The sequence below is a fragment of the Pteropus medius genome, unplaced genomic scaffold, assembly GCF_902729225.1.
Source record: "Pteropus medius unplaced genomic scaffold, Ma_sr-lr_union100, whole genome shotgun sequence".
NCBI classification, from domain to species: domain Eukaryota; kingdom Metazoa; phylum Chordata; class Mammalia; order Chiroptera; family Pteropodidae; genus Pteropus; species Pteropus medius.
In genome coordinates, this window is record NW_024349800.1 from 54,722,980 (window position 1) to 54,747,440 (window position 24,461).

At 36.9% G+C, this 24,461-nt stretch overlaps 1 protein-coding gene across 1 annotated transcript in view; it reads left to right on the plus strand.

The window, feature by feature from the left end:
* Nucleotides 1-656: 656 nt before the first annotated feature.
* WDR35 (WD repeat domain 35) overlaps nucleotides 657-24,461 on the plus strand; it is a 58,034-nt gene continuing 34,229 nt past the window's right edge. The window contains 12 exon segments of the mRNA XM_039887789.1: nucleotides 657-822; nucleotides 1,466-1,583; nucleotides 7,631-7,702; nucleotides 8,770-8,862; nucleotides 10,411-10,539; nucleotides 13,229-13,362; nucleotides 14,245-14,410; nucleotides 14,532-14,677; nucleotides 17,918-18,043; nucleotides 20,539-20,724; nucleotides 23,958-23,990; nucleotides 24,340-24,400. Coding sequence (XP_039743723.1) covers nucleotides 799-822; nucleotides 1,466-1,583; nucleotides 7,631-7,702; nucleotides 8,770-8,862; nucleotides 10,411-10,539; nucleotides 13,229-13,362; nucleotides 14,245-14,410; nucleotides 14,532-14,677; nucleotides 17,918-18,043; nucleotides 20,539-20,724; nucleotides 23,958-23,990; nucleotides 24,340-24,400 — 1,288 coding nt within the window. The 5' untranslated portion in view covers nucleotides 657-798.

A 24,461-nucleotide genomic window follows, 5' to 3' on the forward strand; every position in this document is an offset into this window, starting at 1 on the left:
TATTTAAAAATGGAAGGCTATGCCCCAATGGCGGTTATATGCTGCAATGGCCCAAAGCTCATACATATTCTTTTTATAAGGCCCCTTGGGCTGCAGCAACAGCTTAAATAAACTGTTAAAAAATCCTAAAACAAACAGAATAAACGCAAACGCCTACCCCCAAATTGCTCCAGGGTGTTCCCCAATCCCCAAAGACGCAAGGGTAGATTTGCAAGCTCTGAAAACGCATGTTTGTCCTTTCCTTTGCCCGAAAGAGTAACCAACCAAATACAGTTAATGATTTTTCCCTTTCAACAATTTTGGGGCTTCGGGGCTTCCAAAATACCCAATAATTGTGACCTCATTAGAATGAGCGCCTTTCCTCTTAAATTAATACTGACATCTCATGCAAGTTTCACCGCAATCATCCTTAGTGTGGCGTGCGCTCCGAGCCCGCTGGGGCAAGGGCATGTAAGGTGAAGGGGCAGGGCAATGAAGGTCGGCGACTTGGCCCTAAATTATGAGCAGGAAAGCCCAGGAGCAGAGGCGAGTTACAAGTCATATAATTAATGACTTGTAACACCTTAGGGACAGGATCGCCGATGGCACAAGGCCTCCTTCCGCGCAAGCGCATGAAGCCCCTTGGCGGAGGAGTTGCCGACACCGGAAGTGTCCCCCGGCGCCCCGGATGCGACCGGGCGGCGGCGGTTGCTAGGGCGACGGGAGCCTCAAAGAGCCGCTGGTACTGGCGATTGGCGACTTAGAACGTTTCCAGTTGCGGGCCTTAACGGCTGGGGTCGTCCTCTCGGGGGTCCCAGGATGTTCTTTTACCTGAGCAAGAAAGTGAGTTTTGCAGGGGGCATCCCCGCTCTTCCTCCGGTCCTTCATCCTGCGGGAGATTCCCGCATCCGGCCGGCGATGCCGGGCGTCCTGAACCTTCCTGCCTGGTCCAGCATCGCACCTCCTCCAGCCGGTCCCCGGGCCCCAGATAGTCCTCGGCGGAGTCAGCAGCCCTCGCGCACGACTCTCTCCCCATTTCTGCCCCTGGCTGGGTTCTTGGGTGGGTCCCAGATCGCTGCGTGCTTCCTTGTCTTTCTTCCTGCACCTGTTGCTGATCCAGATGACTTATATTCTTTGGACCATCACGGATCGCCAGGCAAGAGAAAAATAATAACAAAAGGGTGTGTGGAAAGATAATGTGGACTGATAGTATGGATCCATAGCTCCGTGTTCCCCTCCCCACTTTAAAAACCCATCAGGCGACACTCCCGTTGGATTGATTCCTCTGCAGTCGCTTCCCTTCTGTTGTGTGCACTTCTTTCTTTCCCAAATGGTAGGGCCCTGCGCTCTCCTTTTTAGGTCAGCGGGACTATGCCCATTTTCATAATAACTCATACTTCTGCGAGGCTGCCTGTTTTTCATTTGGGGAGTATTTTCTTCCCAACTGCTTCGTGACGTATTGAGAGTGGCTGTGGTTGCCTTTCAGATTGCCATTCCCAATAACGTGAAGCTGAAATGTGTATCTTGGAACAAGGACCAAGGATTCATAGCCTGTGGTGGTGAAGATGGATTACTGAAAGTTTTGAAATTAGAGACACAGACAGGTAAATGAGTGCAAGCCCAAATGTTTAAACTTGATGGAAAATTGGCTCATTCGTGTGAGAGCTCATGGTACTGTCAGGATGCAATTTCATTTTTTGTAAAAGGAAAAAAAACCCCACAAAGCCCAAACATTTCGTGATGTTTTTCTAGAGTATTTTTGCAATAAATTTGAGAGAATATCGAAAGTAAACGTCAGATGGCTTTTGCTGAAGTATTGATGGAAAGTGACAAAGAATGAAGAATGAAAACTAAGTCACTATGTTGTCTGTTTTGTGTCTTTTTATTGTGTTATATTATTAAGAGTCTAATAAAAATGATTGCCAATCAGCATTTCAGTAAGGTCACGGAATCTTACATTTTGGCAGATTCTTAATAGGCCCGTGTCATCCTTTTTGCTTGTCGGATGTGTTAATGATTATGCTCCCAGCTTTCAAGAACAGAAAATGGGATTAAAAAAACCATTTTTATGAACAAGTCTCTTGTGTTTACAGTTTACAGCTTGATTGCTCTTTTTCTAGTTCTCTGGAATCATAGCAAACAGTTTCCCCTGTGCTTAGCATTCCTAGTGCTGTTCTAGAGTGGAGATCTAGACAATCCCCAATTAAAATTGGAGCTCTAGAGAAGGAGATTGCAGTTGGACTCTCAGCTCTGCCATGAGACTACTGAATGACATTCAGTGAGTTGCTTTAGTTCACTCTTTTGTACAATGAGAAGTTGAACTAAATTACATTTTGGATTCCTGACAAGCATTGCTTCTCAAACTGTATCAGGCATAAGAATCATCTAAGATGTTGTTAAAATGGATTTTTGGGCTCTGAGAATTTGCCTTTCTAGTAGTACTGGTAATGCTGGTTCTCAGAGCACCCTTTGAGTAGCATTGCTTTACAGCTTTGAAAGTGGTATTTATAACTATTTATCGAGCACTTCCTATGAATGGGGTGTTTAACCTTTACTATCTCATTTGACCTCACAGTAGTCTGGAGAGGTAGGTATTCCAGAAAAGAAAACTGAGGTTCTGATCAGTTAACAACTTGCCCAAGGTCACACAGCCGGTAAAAATCCCAGAAACTAAGTTTGTCTCACTTTCAAGCCCTTGTTTTTAACCAGTACACACAAGTGCTCACGAACAGCCTAAGCAAAGAGAATAATCGTTTCAATGTGCTAGATTAATTATATGACATAAAAGGCAGGTTCGGAAGGTAGGTACTTATGAACTGATTAGATTTTGGCTTCTGATATTTAGTAATTTAATCTCCCAGTGTTTTAGTTTTCTTAACTGTCTTAAAAGAATTTTCTCTGTTGCGTTTCTCAAATACGTATATGCACATATATATGTTTATATACATTTTTTATTTTGCTTAAACTATGTAGCAAGTTTTAGTTACATTAAGAAAATGCGTTTGTTATGTTTAACATTACAGGCTTTTCAAGAAAAAAAATTACTATTTTTCCTGCTCTGCATTTTGACAAAGTGGGCTTAGAATATAGTCTTTGAAATTAATGAGCAAGGTGGAAAATGGATTCTTGAGAGGTTTGGAAAATGGAGTAAATTATTTGTTTTGGAACTTAATAATGAGTGTAAATCATTTGCAAGAGATAAATATGAGCAATATGGCTGGAAAATTCTAATGAGAGCAGTGTATTTAATAATCAGTGTGCTGCAGCAGATCCCTCCAGTAATAATCACCAGACGTTTTATGCCTCCTACATATCAAGCCCAAGGGCTGTGGTAAAGAGGTGACATTGTAAGTGTTGTTTTGAAGCTTATTTACAAGATAGCTAAGTTATTATCATTCATCAATATAGTACAACAATCCTCTACATCAATAAAATGTCTTCTACGGCATCATTTTCAATGACTGTTTAATATTCTGTTATATTGGTATATAATAATTTCCTTAACCAGTTCTAGTGTTGGACATTTAGATGTCTCCACATTTTTACTATTAAAACTGCAATTTCTGTGCATCTGGATCTTTGCATGGACCTTTACTTACTTTCTAGGAGAAATCTCTAGAAATAGAATTCAGTGGATCAAAGGTCTTGCACATTTATAGAGGTTCTTAACCTACCCTCCAGAAAGTTTGCACGGCTCTGCCTTCTCAGTAACGGCATTCCAGGATCCTCTGCCTTGCCTTAGAAGGAAAGGAACTAGCACGAGATTTCCCTCACCTTTTTCTATCAGGTTAGGATGGGGAGGTGAGTAACCCTTTTTCTCCCATAGGCCAGCCTACCCACGTTTTGCTGGTGGCCGTCCCCGCTCACCTTCTCGGGGAACCTCATCACTAATTTATCTGCTCTCTCCCCTTTCAGCATCCGTCTTCTTTCTCTCTCCTTCCTCTCTCTCACCGGCGACTTTCATGTTCCAAATCTAATGGACAACTTTTTTGGGTTTTTATCAGCATTCGACCTTTCCTTCTGCTTTGAGCCATTTATGTTTCAAGAGAAAAGGAGAATTTAAATGTTTTAAATTATTGTTATATTTATACATATTACTTTCCCCACCCTTTTCTCTGTGGTAAGTTCTCAGTCTCTTTCCCAGATCCTCCTTCTCTTCTAACTGTTGGAATCCTGACAGCTGGGCTCTGGGCTCCCTCCTCATTTCATATGCTCTCTGAGTTTAGTCTTGTGTTCTTGTGCCACCTCTGGGGTGATGCTTCTTGAGTGATGTCTCAGCCCAGTCCTGACTTTCAGACTCAGACGTCTCCAGTGGAATCTTTCATAGGCATCTCATACTCACTGTGTTTCAAACTGAACTCCTGATCTTCGTCCACATCTTCCTTCACTTCTCTTCATTTCAGTGAACATCTTAATTTTACCCATTTGCTCAAACTAGAAGCCCCCATCTCTTCCCCCCCCTTAACATTAGCTTTCTCGGCTACCCTATTGCTTCTATCCAAAGTGTATCTGAATCCCTCCTTTCTCTGTCTCCCCTGCCACGTCTCCAGCAGCAGCTACTGTCATCCCTCACCCAGACAGCTTATGAGAATCAGTTTCCCTCCCTCCACGGTCTCTTGCCTCCTTCTAGTCTATTCTTCACACTCCAGCCAGTATGATCTTTTTTTTAAAAAAGGAACCCGATCATGTCATTTCTCTGGTAAAAAGTCTCTAAAGGGAAGCCGGCCTTGGCCAGAGTGGCTTGTGGTGAGGTTTGAGGGTAATAGCCCTGACTAGGGTCGAAATGGCATCTCTTGCTTTTTCTGCCACTGCTGTCGAGGCTTCCATCCACTCATTGACAGGAGAGGAGATATCTCCTTAAAGAAAACATTCGTATAAGGGAGTATTCTAGGACCATGCAAGCCAAATGTAGCCTTCTGCACTGTCCTCCGGGAGCTGCAGGCAGAATGCCTCAGGTGTGCCCGAGCAATGAGAGCCACAGGAGGAAGTCCTTGCTTTCTTCTAGAGATGTTCTTATCCAGACCAATTCCATATCTAAAGGATGTGCTGACAATCTACATACATCCTTGTACGAGGATGTGTACAGGGTCACCTGAAGTCATTCACACAGAGGAGCATGGCAGCCGGGTGATCCTGCCTGTTCTCAGTCTGGAGAACATGGTAGCAGCCCCTTCTCAGAATTCCAGTATCTCTTTCAAGTGTTGCAAAAATGTCTTCCATATATTTTGATCATAAAAGTTTTTGTGTTGCATGTAACAGGAATGTCTAAGAGGCATGGCTAACAACTTTTATGGATGCAAATAGAAGCTAACAACTTTTATGAAGGCAAAAAGCAAAGACTGATATTTACGAATGTCAGTCAGGTTTTCTGAAGGTAAAGGTGCTCAAAGATGGCGTGCGTGTGGTTACTGGTATTCTTAGCAGGGTCTTCTGCTCTTATATCTTTCATTCTAAGTCACTTTATTGCAGTTTAATCTTTTTAAATCCTTTGGACTTTTTGAGCTTCCGGGAGATACTTTGGATTGTTGGAATCACTGATTTCATTCCGAAATTCCTCTTCATAGGTTTTAAGTGCCTAATTTGATTGGCGCCTTTTATCAAATCCATGGGTAACTGGCATGTGCTTTTAGAAGAATTATGTCAGTATTATTAGACTTTTGTTCCCATGCCAGTTTGGTTTGTTACCTTATTGGCCATGGGAGTTTAGTAATGTAACTCAGTGGAGTGTGGGATATTAGCGGCTTTACTCTTCATCATTTAAAATTTTTGGCTCTTTTTGGAAATCAGAACTTTTAGATAGGTTTTGTAAATATTTTCTGTATGATCAAGTTATGGAGTTGCTGCCAGCAAGAGACACTGTTCAGATGTGGATAATATTTTTTCCAGTATGTAAAGAGGCATTTCAAAAACTTATTCTTCTCATATGTCAGCATATATTTTGTGAAGAGTCCTGTACTTTATGATCTAATAGAGAAAACGTGTCTACAGTGCAGAACTGTGATTCAGTAGTTATAAACAAATGGAAAGATGAAACTATGTACTTCATTATACTTTCTTGTATATTACGTCCTGTAAACCACTTATCGCTAATTTTACTTGGTTACAGTGACCATTGTAAAGGCATTAAAATGGATTTTTATTCCTATAAGATGTTTTCATCAAAGTTTTTAGACTACTGTAATAAGGTTTACGTGTGTAGCACAATTTTTAAAAGATTCAACAATGTTAAAAAAATAATGTTTAACCTAATGTGTTTGTCAATGGCATTTATTCTATTTTAATTGTTTGATAGATGATTGTGGTGTTATATATGTGTATTTATGTCTTGCCCAAGACAGCAACTGGATAATTAGAACTAGTGGTTTTAAAGGAACTCAGGCTATTTTTTCCTGATCTTGTTTTCAGAGTAAAGAATATTTTTTATAATATTTTACAATGTTATCTGCAAGTAGAATTTTTTTGGCATCAACTTTTGTAATTCTCATCTCACGAATTTTTAAGATTTTCATAAATTTGTATTTTTAAATGAAAGTTTTAAAATGCTATCTTTTAAATGCAACAGATTTTTCTAAGTGAAGATTAATTTACTGAGATGGTGTATTTTAATATTGTATTATTATCTATAGCATTATTAGCAATCAAGCGAAATAAATAACTTCAATAAAAAAACAATTTAAAGGCTTCCATTGCACTTTAGATAAAATCTAAAATTCTTTTAATTTTCTACAAAGACTTCATAATTTCCCTCATGCCCATCGCCCCTGCCTCATCTTAGATGATTCTGCTCTAATTTAACCACACGGGCTTCTTCCAGTTTGTCAGAGGCTCTGCACTTCCGCCCCCGGGCGCCTGCACTTGCTGTGTCCCAGCCTGGAATATTTCCTCCCTTTCCGACCCGGGCTTTCTCCCATTTGTCCCTCAGTCTCAGCTTAAATATCATTTTTTCAGAAAGCCTTTCCCGATTCTTCTTCTCTTCAGTCTGAGTTCAGCCCCTCTTTTACTGTCTCTTGTTATGCCTTTACTTCTTCAGTTTATAACTACGCACCCCGCCCATATTTATGGTTTAACATCTTTATGTGGGGGGGAGTGTGTGTGTGTAGTATCTGACCCCTCAGTGGACCACAGGCTCTCTGAAGGGAGAGGACTCAATTATTTTGTTCATCATGTTATATTGAGAACCTGCCACAGTGCATAGCACAGTGTAGACTGTCAATAAATATTTGTTGAATGAATGAAGATAAGATTCTGAAAAATATAGTAAAAACCAGTTTTTAAAGTCTTTGCTTTTTGATCCCTCTTATGCTTTATAGTTTTCAATCTATATGTAATAAATATTTCTGTTTGTGATCTTTTGGGAAGGAATAAGTAGTAATAATAATTACTAAGTATTTACTATACTGGAGTAAACAATGCTCTTTTATACATTTTGCTTTATTTTGCCGAATAATATCTTTGCAGGGGGGGTATGTATTACTGTGCATGTTTCCACCATAAGAAAAATGGATCAGAATGAGATATACTGAAAAAAAAAAATCCTTCTAATATCATCCAGGAATAGGAACTCCTTTCAAAGAAAAGCAAGAAATATCAAAATCTTATAACCTGTCACTTTTATGTATTTGCTATAGTATTTTTTATTTTGTTTTTCTAGATGATGCAAAATTGAGGGGTCTCGCAGCCCCTAGTAACCTTTCTATGAATCAAACTCTTGAAGGTCATAGTGGTGAGTCATGTACTTTTTAAAATCGTATTTGAATAACGTTATCTTTAGGCATTTAGAAATCATCTACTTAATGCAGAGTTGTCATCATTTAAAAAATGGTAACATATAAAGAAATCATTGCTATTGAGCCATAATTAATACAGCCTGGAGTCATTCAACAAGATGATTAAACAAACATCTTCAATATATCTGAAAAAAAGTGGCTATTATTTTATATATGAGAAAATACTGTTCTCTCTCTATGGATAAGATATAATCCTTTTAAAAAATCTGCCTATGGTTCCAGATTAAGGTGGATTAAAGAGACATAAGAACTGAATGCACTAAGTGACCCTAGATGGGATCTCGGAATGAGAAAAACATTATTATTAAAACATGTATTATAAAGGACCTTATTTAGACAGTTGACGAAACTTGTATGTGAACTGTGGGTTAGAGAATAATATTGTATCAGTATTAAATTTTCTAATTTGTAATATGGTTGTGAAGGAATGTCCTTATTCTTAAGAAATATACACTTACGTATTTAGAAATTAAAAAACTTAAAAAAACCAATTGTTCATATAACTTAGAGGTTTAAGATACTCAAAAGTGTGTTACTAATAGAATGGAAAACAAAAATGGTGGGATGGAGGGGAAGAGAGATTAGGGGACATATCAGCCACAAACAGATACCCCTCCAAAATAAACAAACCAATCAAGTACTTAGTGTGATGTCCTATGGGCATTATAATCCCTGAGAATCCAGCCTGTTGGTTAAATCTTACATTTGTTTCCATTATATATATATGTATATATATCACAACTCTTGTAGGTTGTTACCATAGTAGGTGCCTTTGCTATATGAAATAGGAAAAAACATGAAAAATAGTTTTATGCATTCCTGTAGCAAATGAGTGATAATAGTAACTGCATTTTATGAATAATTTTGACTGATATTAAAGACTGGTTAGTTGCACGGAACTGTATTGATGTTCACATGCTCTTGGAGTTTGTTATAAAAAGATAAATTAGAAATTAATTGTAGCCTTTTCGTAGTTTCTAAACTGTTTTGTTTATTTTTTTAGGTTCTGTTCAAGTTGTAACATGGAATGAACAATATCAGAAGTTGACTACCAGTGATCAAAATGGGCTTATCATTGTTTGGATGTTATATAAAGGTATATTAGGAGAGCTTATTTAATTTTGTACAAATCAGAGTCTGAATTAAAGTATTTGAATTAAAGTATTTGAAAGTATTTGAATGGGAAATAACATCTTTGAAATAGAGCATTTTTAACCAGCAAGAAGAATTCATCCTGACTACACAAGGGTGATATTTCTGGATTTATTGCTGCCTGCTTTTCCCTTTAACTTCATTTCTTTTGAACTGTGACTTTGCTTAGGAAAGTGAATTAGGTGACTGTTGATTATCTCCAGAATTAACTTAGACTCTTAGCAGAATAATTTCTGCTTGAGCTAGCTCTTGTCTTTCCAAGTTTCCAATAAGAATTAGTTTCTGTGGGGTCAGTGATAAGTTAAGTAGATTAAAAACACGTTTATTAAGAAGTCAGAGGCAATAATTCATTTCCTTTATTGAGTCAGTTAGCTTTCTTTTCTTTCACGGGTACAGATTTTATCTCAGCTCTGACTGCTGGCTCACGGTTTGTGCCTTTGGCCCACATGAGAGAGCGAGAGAAGGATTAATTTAGGTGCATTACTACTACCAGAAGAATAACTCATAATGCAGGCTTTCTTGAGGCCTGTAGCCATCATCTTTAAATGAAAAGGGTACTTCAGTTCATGTGTGTTGTCTTGAAAATGTTCAGAGTATACCATTTAAAAATTCTTCATTAACAAATATGCTGTAGTACTGTAGTACACAAATTTCTTATTTTTAAAAAAGTTTGTGTGTATGTAGAGTGAGTAGAATTGTGAAAGTACAAGAGATTAGAATAAACTTTGTCTTTTTCCAAGATAGGTCTTTTCTGGGCTTCGGTCCTGACTCTAATGATACCCTGCTCTGACTAATTATTCCAAATTACATGATTATGTGCTTGACTTCAGGCCAGAGTTTCCTATATAAGAATGTAGTAAAGCCTCTTGAAAAACAAAAACACAACAAAATAGACTGGTGATTTGCCTCACATTTGGTTTTACCTTTAATAAGTTACATCTCACTTTAACCCTGTGTATAAGAACATTTTTGTCATTCGGCATTAATGATGTGATATCACTAATTTGATAGGAACTGTTTAACATTTTTGTCAAGAAGGCTTAGAGTTTTTACCTAATATGCTTATAATTAATCATTGGTGAGTTTATACATGCATGTAAAGTTATTGTGGTTATTCTGTTTTTTTCCTTGGTTATTATCTGAAGTGTGTTCAAGTGGGAAAAGTTAGGCTTTGAGAAAAATCAGTTGTTTTGGCCCTTCAAAAGCAAATGAAGTTTATTTTTTAATCGACGGAAAGGAAGAGAGAAAGAAAAAAGATGGCAATTATTATATTTTCTGTGATACTCTTTGAAGCAGTTGTTAGTCAAGGCCTAAGTTGATTTTTCACTTTGTTTATGCAGAATTTGAAGGTTTTATAGTTTGATGTCTCAGGTAGCAGAACACCTTGCAGTTATTTATTCTACATTGCATTTTATGGAATGCTTTCAACTCTAATGTACCGTTTAATAGATGTGAAAGTTTGGATTTATAATCTTTTCATTTGTGAAAATAGGCTCCTGGTATGAAGAGATGATCAACAACAGAAATAAGTCAGTGGTTCGAAGTATGAGCTGGAATGCTGATGGACAGAAGATCTGCATTGTGTACGAAGATGGGGCTGTGATAGTTGGTTCAGTGGATGGTAATGCCTTATCGCATGCAGAACTAACTTTGAGATTTAGTTGACGTTTTTAGCTTTAGAGGTTTAAATTGTCATATGTTAGCAGTCTGACAGAAAAATCAACATATAAAGAGAAAACAGTTGGTATATAATTTGATGACATTTAAGGACCATTTATTTTTAAGTATATTCAAGTAAAAAGTCTATTCTCTTAAAGTGGCAGTGAAAAAAGTGAATTAATTTTTCAGTATTATTTTAAGTATGTGTGCCTAATTATATAATTTATCTTTATACTTGTTACACTGTATTATAAATATGTAAGTTTTAGTTTCAAAAAATACATAGAGATATAAGTCTCTGGTTATTTTTTTTAAGTTGAGGTAATGACATATGACATTAGTTTCAGGTATACAGCATAATGACTTGATACTGATATATATTGTGAAATGATCTCCTAATAATTTTTTAATAGAACTGAGCATGTCATTGTTAGTTGTATTTCATAGCCTTAAACCTATATCTTTCAAATTTGAGTTCATAGGTAATACTGGACTTCTGGAAATCTGTGCCTTTGTTTGAATCTGAAACTCTGTCTATGGAGAAATAATTTATTTTTAAGTCATTTTCATTTTTATGTTTTTTTTCTTTTTTTTTGCGTGTGTGTAACTTCATGTATTCCACAATTTTTTTCCCCATAAATGTTTTTAAAACCTACAAAGTCACAGCTGTAGTTCTAGGCACTAGTTACAACAACAAAAAATATTCCAGATCTAGATCAGGAGAGATGGATAAGTGACCACGCATTATAATGCCTTGTGATAAGTCTTAAGATAGGGAAAATACAGCAACATGTAGAAGTACCTACGTAACCCAGACTTGGAGGGATCAGGGAAGGCATCCTGGAGGAGGTGATGTTTATGCTGAGGCATTCACCACAAGTAAGGTTTGTGTATAGAATGTGCTATGACTAAGAAATAGTATTTGAAGAAGTCCATAGGGGTTGAACTTAGCCACATTTGGGGTATTGTGGCTAAGTTCAACCCCTATGGACTTCCTCAAAATGCTATTTCTTTACGTGAGAATCAGTATAGTATAATACTAGGGAGAGGAGTTGTATGTGATGAAATTAGATTAGCAGAGGCCAGACCATAAAGATTATAAATTACACAAGGAATTTGGACATAACTGTAACAGCATCGGGAACCCAATGAGAGATTTTAAGAATGGGAACAATATGATCAGATTTATCCTTTAGAAACATCTTTGTGACTGCAATGTGAGGAATGGGGAAAAGGATAGAAGGGTACCTGTGTACCAAGTAGGAGATTACTGTGGTAATTCAGGGGAGAGATGATGGTGGATGGTAGTCTGAATCAGATAATGACAAGGAGGAGGTGGTAAGTTTACATATTCTAGAGATACCGAGGAGATGGAGCAGATAGAACCTAATATTGACTGGATTGGGGATGAGGGGATGGAGTGTCTAGGGTGATATCCAGGTTATTAGCTTTGGCAACTAGGTGGGTGCATTGTAATAAAGGATGTGAGAGAAAGACTAGTTTCGAACATGTTGATTTTGCCATGCCAGAGGAAATTCAAGTAAATATGTTTAGACCATAGTTAGACACATATATCTGCATTTCTGAAGTATCTGGGCTGAAGGCATAATTTTGGGAATCACCAGTGTATGGACGGTAATTTAAATCATTGGAATAGATGAAAAACCATCTAAGGGCCATCGGTGGAGTAAGAATCAGCATCATTTGTTGGATGGGCAGAAGAGAATTCTGTAAAGGATACTAAAAAATAGAAGTCTTGGAGGTAAAGGCGTACAGAGATTCATAGAAACCAAGAAGGAAGGAAGGGGTGGTCAATAAAAAAAAAGAAAAGTATCCTTGGATGTAGCAACAGACCATCAGTGACCTCCGTGAAGGCAGTGTCGGTGAAGTTATGGAGCAGAAGCCAGATTGGGTTGGGTTGAGGTCGGAGTGGGAGATGAGGAAGTGGAGACCATAGGTTTAGATAACTCAAGAAGTTTGGCTGGAAAAAGATTGATAGAAATATGGTGGTAGCTAAAGCGGAATTTAGGGTCGAGGAAGTGTTTTTTGGTTTGTTTTCTTTTACTTGAGGTGGTACTTTTGAAGAGGAATAGATCTGAATATGTTTAAATGGTTATAAAATCGGGCTTGGAGAGAAGAGTTTAAAGAGAAAGAGAAAATGTGAATTATCGGCAAAGGGAGATTTTTGCAAAGCTAGGAAGGGATTAGATCAGGGAATGGGTGGGGGGATTAGCCTTAAATAGGTGTCTCCTTGGGGACATACTCTTTTTTTGTCTTAGTGGGCAAAGGAGAAAGGATCGATGTGGATTCAGTGATGTTCAGAATGGGAATGAGGGATTTCTTTTTCGAAAGCTTTATTCTTTCCAGAGTAGAAGATGAATTCATCTGCTAATCTGGAGTGAGGTCCTGGGTCAGAGTTTAGAAGAGAAGGGAGAAAGTTGGAAATAGCTGCTATTTCAAATGTTCACCAGGGTGTTTGGCACATAGTAGTTGCTCAACAAATATTTATTGGCTGAATAAATTGATTAAACATATGAACACTGTGAAGAATGAGAGAGCCCTTTAGCGAAACAAAGATTTTTAGAGCAGTTGGTGAAGAATCATGACCTTGAACTTTTAATGAAATAATTATGTCATATATTTTGTTTCAGGGAATCGCATTTGGGGTAAAGACCTGAAGGGTATACAGTTATGCCATGTAGCATGGTCTGCAGATAGTAAAATCTTACTCTTTGGAATGGCAAATGGAGAAATACACATTTATGATAATCAAGGGAATTTTATAGTAAGTATATATATATCCATATTTTTACTAGTTTTATTTGTATAGTTTTATATGATTATTTCATGTTATTCTCATATATACATATTTATTTATTATGATGGTTTGTGTCATCAAGAAATTCTTCAAGTTTTTCCCTAATTGTCTAAAGATTTTTTTTTTATTAAAAAAACTTCTGGATTGCTTCAAGGTAAATTAAGGCTTTTAGTTCTGATTTTCTGGTAGCTGGAAGGACAAGATTTCAGTGTACTGAAGCTGAGGGATAGTGAGTAGGATGATGTGCAGTTTAATCATTGTGTCTTCTAATACCTGAAGCTGAAGTTTACGTGAGATACCAAGAATATTTTTGTAGCAAGCGACTAATGGTTTTTTAAAAAAAGAGTGGAAGACTTCAACAGTAAGGGACAAAAATCAAGTCCTGGGAAGCAGGCAAAATAGAATAGGCTCAGGGAGCATAATCTCAAGAAAAACTCTGGCTTTGCGAGATTTAGCCATGATGGATCTCTGACCTTATGGGCGATTTCGTTTCTAGTCGGGGTTAGGACAGTATATATATAAGAACAAAACTGGAAGTGATAATAGCCAACTTTTATATGATACTTTACTAATTTCAAAGTACTTTCATATACCTCTTGTCATTAGAGTCTCCTAAAAACTCAGCTTTGTTTTTTTTTTTATTTTTTAATCTTCATTTTACACATGGAGAAAACTGAAACTCAGGTGAAGTGATTTGTTGGCAAACCCATAAGTTGGCAAACCCATAAGTGTTGGAGCTTGCATTTGAAACTAGATTGTTACATGCTATTTTTAGTGTTCTTTCTACAGTACTCTCTTCTTACTGAATACTAAATATACTAATATAGAATATTAACTGACTTTATTTAGATGAAAATGAAACTGAATTGTTTGGTGAATGTCACTGGCGCGATCAGTATTGCTGGAATTCACTGGTACCACGGCACAGAAGGCTACGTGGAGCCAGATTGCCCCTGCCTTGCTATTTGTTTCGACAATGGGCGGTGCCAAATAATGAGACACGAGAATGACCAAAGTAGGTAATTTTTTTTAAAATTGGGAGCATTAAAAAAACATTTTAAGATGGTTCTTAAGATAATAGAGTTCTCCGGGCTAAGTATTTCACCACTGTTGCCTCGTTTTTTCTTTTTGACCAGATCCTGTCTTAATGGATACTGGCATGTATGTCGTCAGTATCCAGTGGAACCACACTGGCAGTGTGTTAGCTGTGGCCGGCTCCCAGAAGGCCGTCACTCAGGATAAAGATGTAAACATCGTGCAATTTTACACTCCATTTGGTGAGGTAAATGTGTAAAAGATTTTTGTCTTCTTTCTTTCTATGTAAATACGCAGCGAGTAAGGCAGGGAAAAAAAATGAATGGAGGAAGAGGTATAACTTGTCACATTTTTAAAAGGGACATTTTGTGTAAAAATGATCAACTATCATGTGTAGTATTTCTTTGAATGATCTCCCAAAATCTTAGTCGTATTTTATAGTTGTATTTTTATCATGGAATTTATTTTATAATCTGTACATTTAGAAAACCAGATGTTTCATATAAGAAATCACTATGGAATAGTTATTGAGAGCATTTTCTCTGTGATCTGAATATATACCTCTTTTCACAGCTGGTTTTTGAGTTGTTTTTAGTGTAGTTTAGCTGTTTCAGATTATTATTTCAGATTTTTAATGTGATGTGTTAAATATTATTATTATAGATATAGATATTAAACATACAAATCTGATTCTCCTTCCCCCAAACTTCTAATAGTTTTAATAGAATTATCAGTTATTTTAAGGAAATTTATCTTAGTAATTAATCTTAAATGATGCTACAATAAGTTTTTAAGCATTGTTTTCATATGCATGTTATATTTCTCAGTATTATTAATAAGTTTAATTTTAAAGAGAATTTCCTTGAAGTAGTAGTGGAAAATATCAATTAGGAGAATTAATATATTAGGCATTTTAAAGAATTTAGAAAATGAGAAATTATTAGTAACTAAGTGTAATAAATTTTTACCTATTTTATTTTCTAACTCAACTATATTCAGTCCCTTTTGCATATCCTGTTCATTTTTAGAAATTCAATATAGACTTCAAAAATATGTATTTTTGACTCCACAAAAGCCTTCATCAGTTGTTTTAATATTTTAATATTAATATTTTTAATATATTTTGGTAATTTCTGTAAGAGTAAGAACTGGCGTCAGCCGATGCTCTTGAATCAGCATCTCACAGTTGCCCAGTAGCTTGTGCTCTAGAGTATGGGGTGCTCTGTACATCCACTGGGTGTAAAAGCTAAGGAGAAACAAAGCCACGGTTCTCGAAGTTCCTAAATAGTTAAAAATCTGATGTTTATGTCGAAGTTTCTAGCCTCCTTCCTAATTCTCATTCTTTTGGTTATTTTTGTTCATCGCCATTGGCTTATTTCTCATTACATTGTCTGCTTATTTTTGTTAGTTCGGCCTTCTCCAACTAGAAAAACATGGATTCTAAGGCCGATTTTGCTTTATTTTGCAAAACAATGTATGTTAAATTGAATATGTTAACTCGAAAACTGTAAGTGGTTTTTGGTATAGTTGCAATTGAAAGTATCTAGGTACATTAGTTACTTAATGTTTTTTGAATGAGCAAATGTATGGGACATTTATTTTTGGATCTATGTTATTAAGATAGGGAAGATAACTTGGAAGGAAGGTATCAAAAGGTTTAAACTTCAGGAAAACCTCAGTGAAGAATTTGCTTTCAGTTCGGCGGGATCCGTAAGGTCTGGTTTTTGCGGTGGTCCCAGCCATGGGAGGGGATAGCGGAGCAGGGGTTTCGCAGTCAGGTTGACGTGACTTTGGCTTTGAATTCCATTTCCGCCATGTAGTTTCCCTCAGAGAAGGTATTTGAACTCTGAGACCCAGTTTACTTATTTTCTGAAATCAAGGTAATACCTCTTGGCACTGTTCTAAAAATGAAAGGCGAAAACAACTAACAAATCTCTTCTGCAGTGCTTAGTGAAAGCTTACCTAAAGCTTTCTTTCCTTGCTGCTGCCACCCCCTGGCTGGTTTGCAGAGTCAGGATACGGTCTTATTCTCCCCGTGACAGTGTAGGTCATTAATACCAGGAATGCCGTTGTGAGCATCTGCTTGTTCCTTGTGGTTTCACATGGACAGCAGGACAGTTAGAATAGACACTCCTAGGTTAAAACTTTTCCCGAATTGCTTTCCCTGGCAAGCAGAGTTTAATACATTAAATTTGACTTTAGGGCGTATCTACTTAACAAGAGATACCAGTATAATTTATTAAAATTCTCGGGACTCTACTGCTCTGTCAAATAAGCTTAAAAGAAAAAATGTTTTCTTTTTATGACCACATTAAAAAGTCTTTGTATTCATTTATCTACTCACTAATTTAGCCATAAAATGTAGTATGTTAGTATATGAACAACTTAATTTGAATGCATGATACATTTATTTAACAGATATTTATCGAGTACTTCTTTACCAGGAGATCTAATAAGGCATAGGGAAGTAAATGAGAATGTGATAAAATTAGTGCTCTCAAGCAGCTCACTGTCTAAGTTCTCTGAAACCACAGAGGGAGGGAAGAAGGCAAGAAACAGTATCGAAGCTGCGTCCTGAAGGACGGATGGAGGTACCCCAGGAGGATGAGGAACATCAGGGATGGGGCAACACAGGGGAAGGGAAAGGAGGATTTCAGGCAGAAGGGTTACCACATGGGCCAAAGATATGGAGGCACAGCAGTTCCCTCATGACTGAGAATTATGGCTAAATCATGGAGGATTGAGCCAAGGAGAGTACAGTTTCGTCTCAGACGAGAAAAGCCATTGTACACTGTGCTAAAGAATGTGCTGGTGGGGAGCTATTGATTTAAGAAGTATTAAACATTGTTTAAAGCAGGGTGGGATGTAATTGGAGTTGTGTTCTGGAAAGACAATGATGCCAGTAGAGCGGACATTGAATTTGGGGGTAGAGGGTGGGAATGAGGAAAGCGACGATAGGTAAAAACTGCTGTTAAGAGGCTGTGACCATAGTTCATTCAAGAATGGGGGCAGCTGTGGTGGGGACAGACGGGTGTGAAGCTGGAGGACCGGGGACTGCTTGGCTGTGGGGGTGGAAGGAGAGGCAAGGCTTAAAGACTGAGTTTACTGCTACCGTAATTCATCGATTCTAAGAAGCATAATTTTTTACAACTCTAAAATTGAGAATCATCTTATAGTCCAAGTTGTCCTGTTTTAATTAGCAATGTGTTTTTTCTTTTCGTAGTTGTACATAAAAATCAAGATGCATATTTAAATTTCAGGCATCTTGGATCTGATGAAATTTGATACTGAGTTTTTTTTGGCCATAGTTTGTAAATTTCTATCATATGTATGTTTTTCATAATAAAAATGTAAGGAAAATGATTTTGGAGTAGCAACCTTTCACAAAATAATTTTCATACCAGTTTTTATCTCTGTGATGTGATTGGTGGTAATTTGTATTTTATTTCATTGTGATACTTCAGGTTAAATATATTGATTTTTTCAGCACCTGGGTACTTTGAAGGTTCCCGGAAAGCAGATGTCTGCCCTATCTTGGGAAGGAGGCGGACTGAAAATTGCACTAGCTGTTGATTCTTTTATATATTTTGCAAATATTCGACCTGATTATAAGGTGAGTATTATGAGCAGTCATCAAAAAAAGCTGTTTTTTACTAAATAATTCTGTTAAAGCTCAAAGTGTAATATATGTTTATTGCATATATTCATAGCCGCTTTGTTTTGGAAACCAACTGAAGGAGTTTTTTTTTTTTTTTTTTAGTGTGAAGACCTTATGATATTAGAACTAGAAAACTTTTCTAGAATACTATATGTAATTAGTAACATTATTCCAATAGTTGGAGTCTCAGCGGGAAACAGATGGCACACTGAAAGGCGTAATTGAAGAGAGATTGATGGAGGGTTTATTACAGGGGTATGGGCAGGGTGAAGGGAACCAGGAAGAGGTGACAAAGCCAGCACCCAGAGACTAGCAACAGTGGGCTGGATAAGGAAGTATTGTTCCCAGAATCCACGAGAGCTGTGGCTGTGCAGGAGGGCCCACCCTGCAGGAGCAGAGACAGCTTTGGGGGTGAATACTTCAACCCTCACTCCACCTGCCTGTGCCTTTTATTGGCCGAACCAGAAGGCAAGGTAGCCCAGGGGAAGTCAGCTTCCCGGGCTTAGGGCGGGGTAGAGAAGGGCAGAGAATGGATCAGAAGGGGAAAATGAGAGTAAACAGCACAATAAAAAATATTTTATCTTACATTTAACATTTGATCAGAAACAAGTTCTGAAGTATGAGCTTGATCTGGTAAACGACTAAGAATACTTGTTATTAAAAAAATATATATACATCTAATTTTTAAAGGGCAAAGCTTAGAGAAATGGCTGATTCTAGGGGTAGGCTGGAGAAAAAGCAAGATAAGCCTGCGGCAACTTGCAGTGCCAAGAAGTAAATAAATGCTCAAAGAACAAAAGAATGGGGGTGGGGGTGCCAAAGGGTCAAGGGGACCACCTGAAAGAGTTCCCAGTGGCCGAAACTGGAACGATTTGAGCAACAAAGTAAATGATGTGACATTAGATTGTAATCCGAATTACAAAGTCAGTGTCCACGAGTACAAACTGATATAAAGAAGTCGTTTAAATAAATAAATGGGAGAGAAGAAACAAACCTTCTTACAGAGCTATTTGAATGTCCTGAGACGTCACCCCCTCCAGCAGGTGTGGCGTAGTCCCCTGCTCCCTCAACTTGAGTGGGGGCTGCATTTAAAAGAATAGAGTATGGAAAGAGGAAAAAAAGAAAGTAACTTTATAGTGGAGGAACCTGGCAAACACTACCTGGTCCAGGTAGCATCGTCAGTGATGTCACATGGATGTCACATACCCCCTGAAGTGACATGACGAGAAGAGCTCTTCACCCTTTGTGTATAACTCCCAATCCAAGCATGAGGAAAAACATCAGACACACCCAAATCGAGGGGCATTCTATAAAATGTCTGACCAGTACTCCTCAAAACTGTCAAAGTCATCAAAAACAGGGAAAGACCGAACACCCATCACAGCCCAGGGGAGCCTCAGGAGACGTGACAACTAAATATAATGTATCCTGAATAGGATTCTGGAAGAGGAAAAGGACATTAGGGAAAAACTAATGAAATCTGAATGAAGTATGGAGTCCAGTTAGTAGTGCTTGATCAGTGTTGGTTTCTTTGTCGTGAGAAATGTACCATGGTCATGTAAGATGCTGACAGTGTGAGACCTACAGCTGTCTCACCCCGACCTCTGGAAAGAGACCGTGTTCACCAAGTCTCCCTATCAGAGTTCACTGACCATCTTGTAAAGACCCACACTAGAGTTTCTGTGCAGAGGACCCAGGCTCCAGCAGTGGCCACCACATAATTTTATACAAGAGAAATAAAGTGAATTAAGTCTGTTAAAAAAAAAAGACTGTAGGGACCTCTGTACTATCTTTGCAACTTTTGTATAAATCTAAAATTATTTTAAAGTAAATTTTTTTAAAAAAGTAATCAGTATAAAAAGTAAACATGGCTTAGCTTTGACTAGTAAACACAGTCATAATAATGTCAACTATATATTGATTTATTCGAAATTACATATAAATATATTGAGAGAATTAGAAGGGAAAGCTCTAAGTGTGTAAGTTCCATAATCAATACATAAGTGATATGGAGATAAATACTCAGTTATAGCTAAAAGAGTTGTAAGTGGCTATTCTGGAAGGAAATTGAGGGGAGGAAATCTGCATTTTTGTTTTTGTTTTAAATAAGCTCTGTACTGTATAATTATTTGACTATAAACTGTGCATATGTTATTCTGATAAGGAAAATTAAACAAACTAACTTATTTTTGCAGTATATTATTTGTTTTATAACTATGTTTTACTCTTAGATTTTTTTGTTATTTTAATGAGAAAAGGTATTTAGCCGAAAGTTCAGTTCTTTTGTCTCCCATTTCTGAAGAATATATTTTGTCAGAACTGATAAACCACGTATCTGCAATATTCTACAGTAAAAATATAATAATGTGATTTTTACTTCTTAATGTTAAATATTTTATCTCTCTTTTTCTCTCTTTCCTTCCCTTCTTCTCTCCTTCTGTTTTTCCTAGTGGGGTTATTGCTCAAATACTGTAGTTTATGCTTATACCAGACCTGATCGTCCAGAGTACTGTGTTATATTTTGGGATACGAAAAACAATGAGAAATATGTTAAGTATGTGAAGAGTCTCATTTCTGTTACTACCTGTGGAGACTTCTGCATTTTGGCTACGAAAGCTGATGAAAATCATCCTCAGGTAGGTGTTCCTTGGTATCTTAAAATTTAGTTGAGTTAACTACTTGAGAGAATTGTGCTATAGTTATCTACCTTCTCGAGCATGGCCTCTGTACTGGCAGGTACAGTGAAGTATTGGTTCTATTGGCCATGTCTGTCTAGACCTCTGTTTTGGAAAATTATGTGACTCCATTTGTTCTGTGTCCCCTGATTTTTTTCTCCAATCAGCTAATCCACTGACATTTCATATTGACTAGTTCAGTACTGAAGCTTTTGTCTTTGAAATATATTTAAAATACCACAGTCCTTTTCCAAGTTAACATTCCGTAAGCAAAAATGAATATCCAGATGTCTAGTATCATGCTCAAGAAATTATTTAACAGTGACCATTATAACACTTTGGATATCCTTGATATTGAGAAATATACTCTTATTTAGAGATATATTGCTTTAAAAGTCAATGTCTCTTATATAGCAGAAAATAAATAATATAAAGAATGCCTTTTTTAAAAAAGTATGCTAAAATTTAAATGTTTGCAGAAGCATGAGCATTTTTCCAAAAAGGGCTACCGTTGTCTTTGGCTGTGTTATAAATTATTTTATCCCAGTTATTGGTTTAAGTGGCCATTTGAACAGCTACATTTGGCCCTGTTCTCTCCTGAAACTCACTAAAACAACAGTATTATGCAAGGTATTTTTAAAGAAGTCATAAGCCCATGGGGACCAGAAAAGGAGAGGAAATGGCAACATATTTTTGGAGGTTGGAGAGTAGGTGGATCGGTGGTAATTACCTTAGCAGACCTAAGAAAGCTGAATCCTGCATTATCAGCGCAGAAAGCAAAGAAGCAACCAGTTTGTACTACAGAATCCTAAAGAGACACAGGACTTGACGGTACCTGGTAGAAGAAAGAAACAAACAGAAAAGCAATTTGGAAGTACCAAAGATGCAGGAAAGAGAAAACTTAAAAAAAAAAAAAAAAAAAGCATATAAAGAAGCAGTTTCCTAAATCCCCTTCCTCCTACGGAGCCCGTGGCAGCTGCCCTTCTACCACCTAGGGAGACAGGAGTTTACTTGCCAGGGAGGTTAAAGAGTCTGCCCCAAAGGGCACCAAGCATAGATAAGGGCGGAGGAAGTCTGAAAACAAGGCAGTTCAAATAAAAGTTGACTATTCGGACACCCCCAGTTGTCTTTTCCCATTTGGTTCCTAGAACCCTGGCAGATAAACATGTAGCTCAGGTAGGAGAGTGGAAGGGTTCTCTCTGGAGAACCTGCTTTAACAGACAGACAAAAATAAGTACAAGGAGAAAAGAACTGAGAAGAAGAAGAACACTTCGAAAGAATCATTTCAAATGATCTTCAGAGAGTTAAGAGAATATTATTACACGCATAAAACAAGGAAAGGATGCTATAGAAAAAGCAGCTTTTGAAAATTGCAAATATGATAACAATGAAAAATTTGGCAGAAGAATTAGAAGATAAAAATGAAGGAAAACGCTTATAAAGTGGAGCAATAAGACAAGGAAATGGAGAATAGGAGTGAAAAGATGAGAAAATTAGATTAGAGGACCAGTCCTGGAAGTTCAGCATTTCTAAAAAGAGTGAACAGGCAGATGGAAGAGAGTAACTCTGAGTGAACAGGCAGATGGAAGAGAGTAACTTTTCCCTTGAGTTTCTAGATTGAAAGTGTCTAGCTCAGTGAATAAAAATGCTTCCACATCGAGGCACATCATTGTGAAATTGTAGAACTCTGGGGTTAAGATGATTCTACAAGCTTTCAGAGGGGAAAAGACTTCATAGGATCAGGTATCATAATGATATTCTACTTGTCAACAGCATTACTTTGGAGAATTGGATTTCCTACCTTGAATTCCATATCTTAAGCAAAATAATAATTAAAATGAAGATAGAATAAAGACACTTTTAAATGTACAAGATCACCAAGCTTTACCTTCCAAGCTTCTTTATTTTAGAAAGTTACTTCAGGGTATAGTCTACCAAAATGAAGACTAAACCAAGAGAGAGGAAGAAACCCGACAACCTAACAAGGTGAAGAGTGATACCAACCGACAGTTACGCAACATGCCTAGGTAGTCATCAGATGAAAGCAGGTCACACGGTTTCAGAAGAATTCGGAATGAAATTAATGGTTTAACCCTTGAGAGGAGGTATACATAACTGGGAGGTAACTGGGTACTCGAGTTAGTAATAAATACAGAGATAACTGAACAAAGAGAAAATAATAGAGATAATTACCAACAGGGAAAGCAAAATGTGCTTGAAAGGAGCATAAATCACGATATACTTGACAACTCATCTATGAATGGTATTTATATAGTTAGAATGATAAAGTCACTAGTGTTTTTCAAATTAAAAACACTTTTAATTGAAGTCTAATAAATATATTAAATCCTAAATGCTGATCTAACACAATTATAAGTGGAAAGACGGAGAGATGGAAGTGTGTTCCTATGTGATGAGAGCCACATCGGGGAAGTGGCAGGTGGAAGGGAGTGACATACTTATTTTTGATGGCGGGAACTCAATAGATAATGCCCCAAATTGAAACAAAACAAAGAAGAAGCATTATAAACATGTTATTGAGATTCGTGGAGGTAAATATCAAAAGGACGAGTTAAAGGAGCTGAAAGTAATTACTCTAGGGAGCAAGAAATGGGAAGTTGAGGGAAACTTGTATTTTCAGTAAGAAGTCTTATGGAACCATTAGAATCTGTAAGCTATGAGCATATAAATGATAAGTAAATTAAATAATACTAATTATTTGTGTGATTTGGGAGGAGTAAGTAAGCTTATTTTAAAGAGTGGAAGAATAAATTGATATTTTAGTATAATTTTTTGTCATTTAGATTGTATTTATGAAATTAAACTTTTTGCTTGAGATGCTGAAAAAAGAAAGACAAAGTCTGTATGTAATAAATAGTATGTAGAGAACTGGCTAATTTGAAATCATTATTCTAATCAGGAAAGCATCTAAGTCAAATAGTATTCTTAGTACCGGATATAGAAAAGGTAACCAATAGTACGATAAATGAAATGATCACTTTAGAATAATATGATATAAAGTATGCACTATGCTCGATTACTTTTTCTAACAAGAATTGATCATTATCTGTGCATGTTTTAACTAATGGGCATTTTAAGTAATTTTCGCTAGATAGGATTACACTGTTTCTGAGTTAACTGCATTTTTCTGGATTTCTCATGCCATGTCGTGCTTCTCATGTCATGCTTCAAAGGAGGAGAGCGAGATGGAAACGTTTGGTGCACTGGTAACAAACAAGCTCTTATTTACCTGATTGTGGGATAGTGATGAGTTTCGAGGTTATAGGTGATCAGGAATTTTAGAAGTATAAATAATGAAAAGTAGCCAGTGTATTTGTGTTTATTAAGTGGCCTTGATGTTCCATTATTGACAAGTCAGCCTTAGTTTAATTTCAATTCATATTTCTTTATTTTTAATGCAGTAGATTATGTATATGTGCTAGTCTTTGACTTAACAATTTGGTCAGTTATTTCTCAGTGATACTCAAAACAGGGATAAGCATGATACATTAAGCGTCATTTCCTTTATTGAACATAAGCAGGAGTTCTGATACTTTTCGTTTCATTTGTTCACAGTTTGTGTTAGTTCTTTGTAATTCTATTGGCACACCCTTGGATCCCAAATACATTGATATTGGTAAGGAAATGTTAATATTTATTTCCTTTTTAATCAAGTTTTATTTGTAAAACTAACGAAA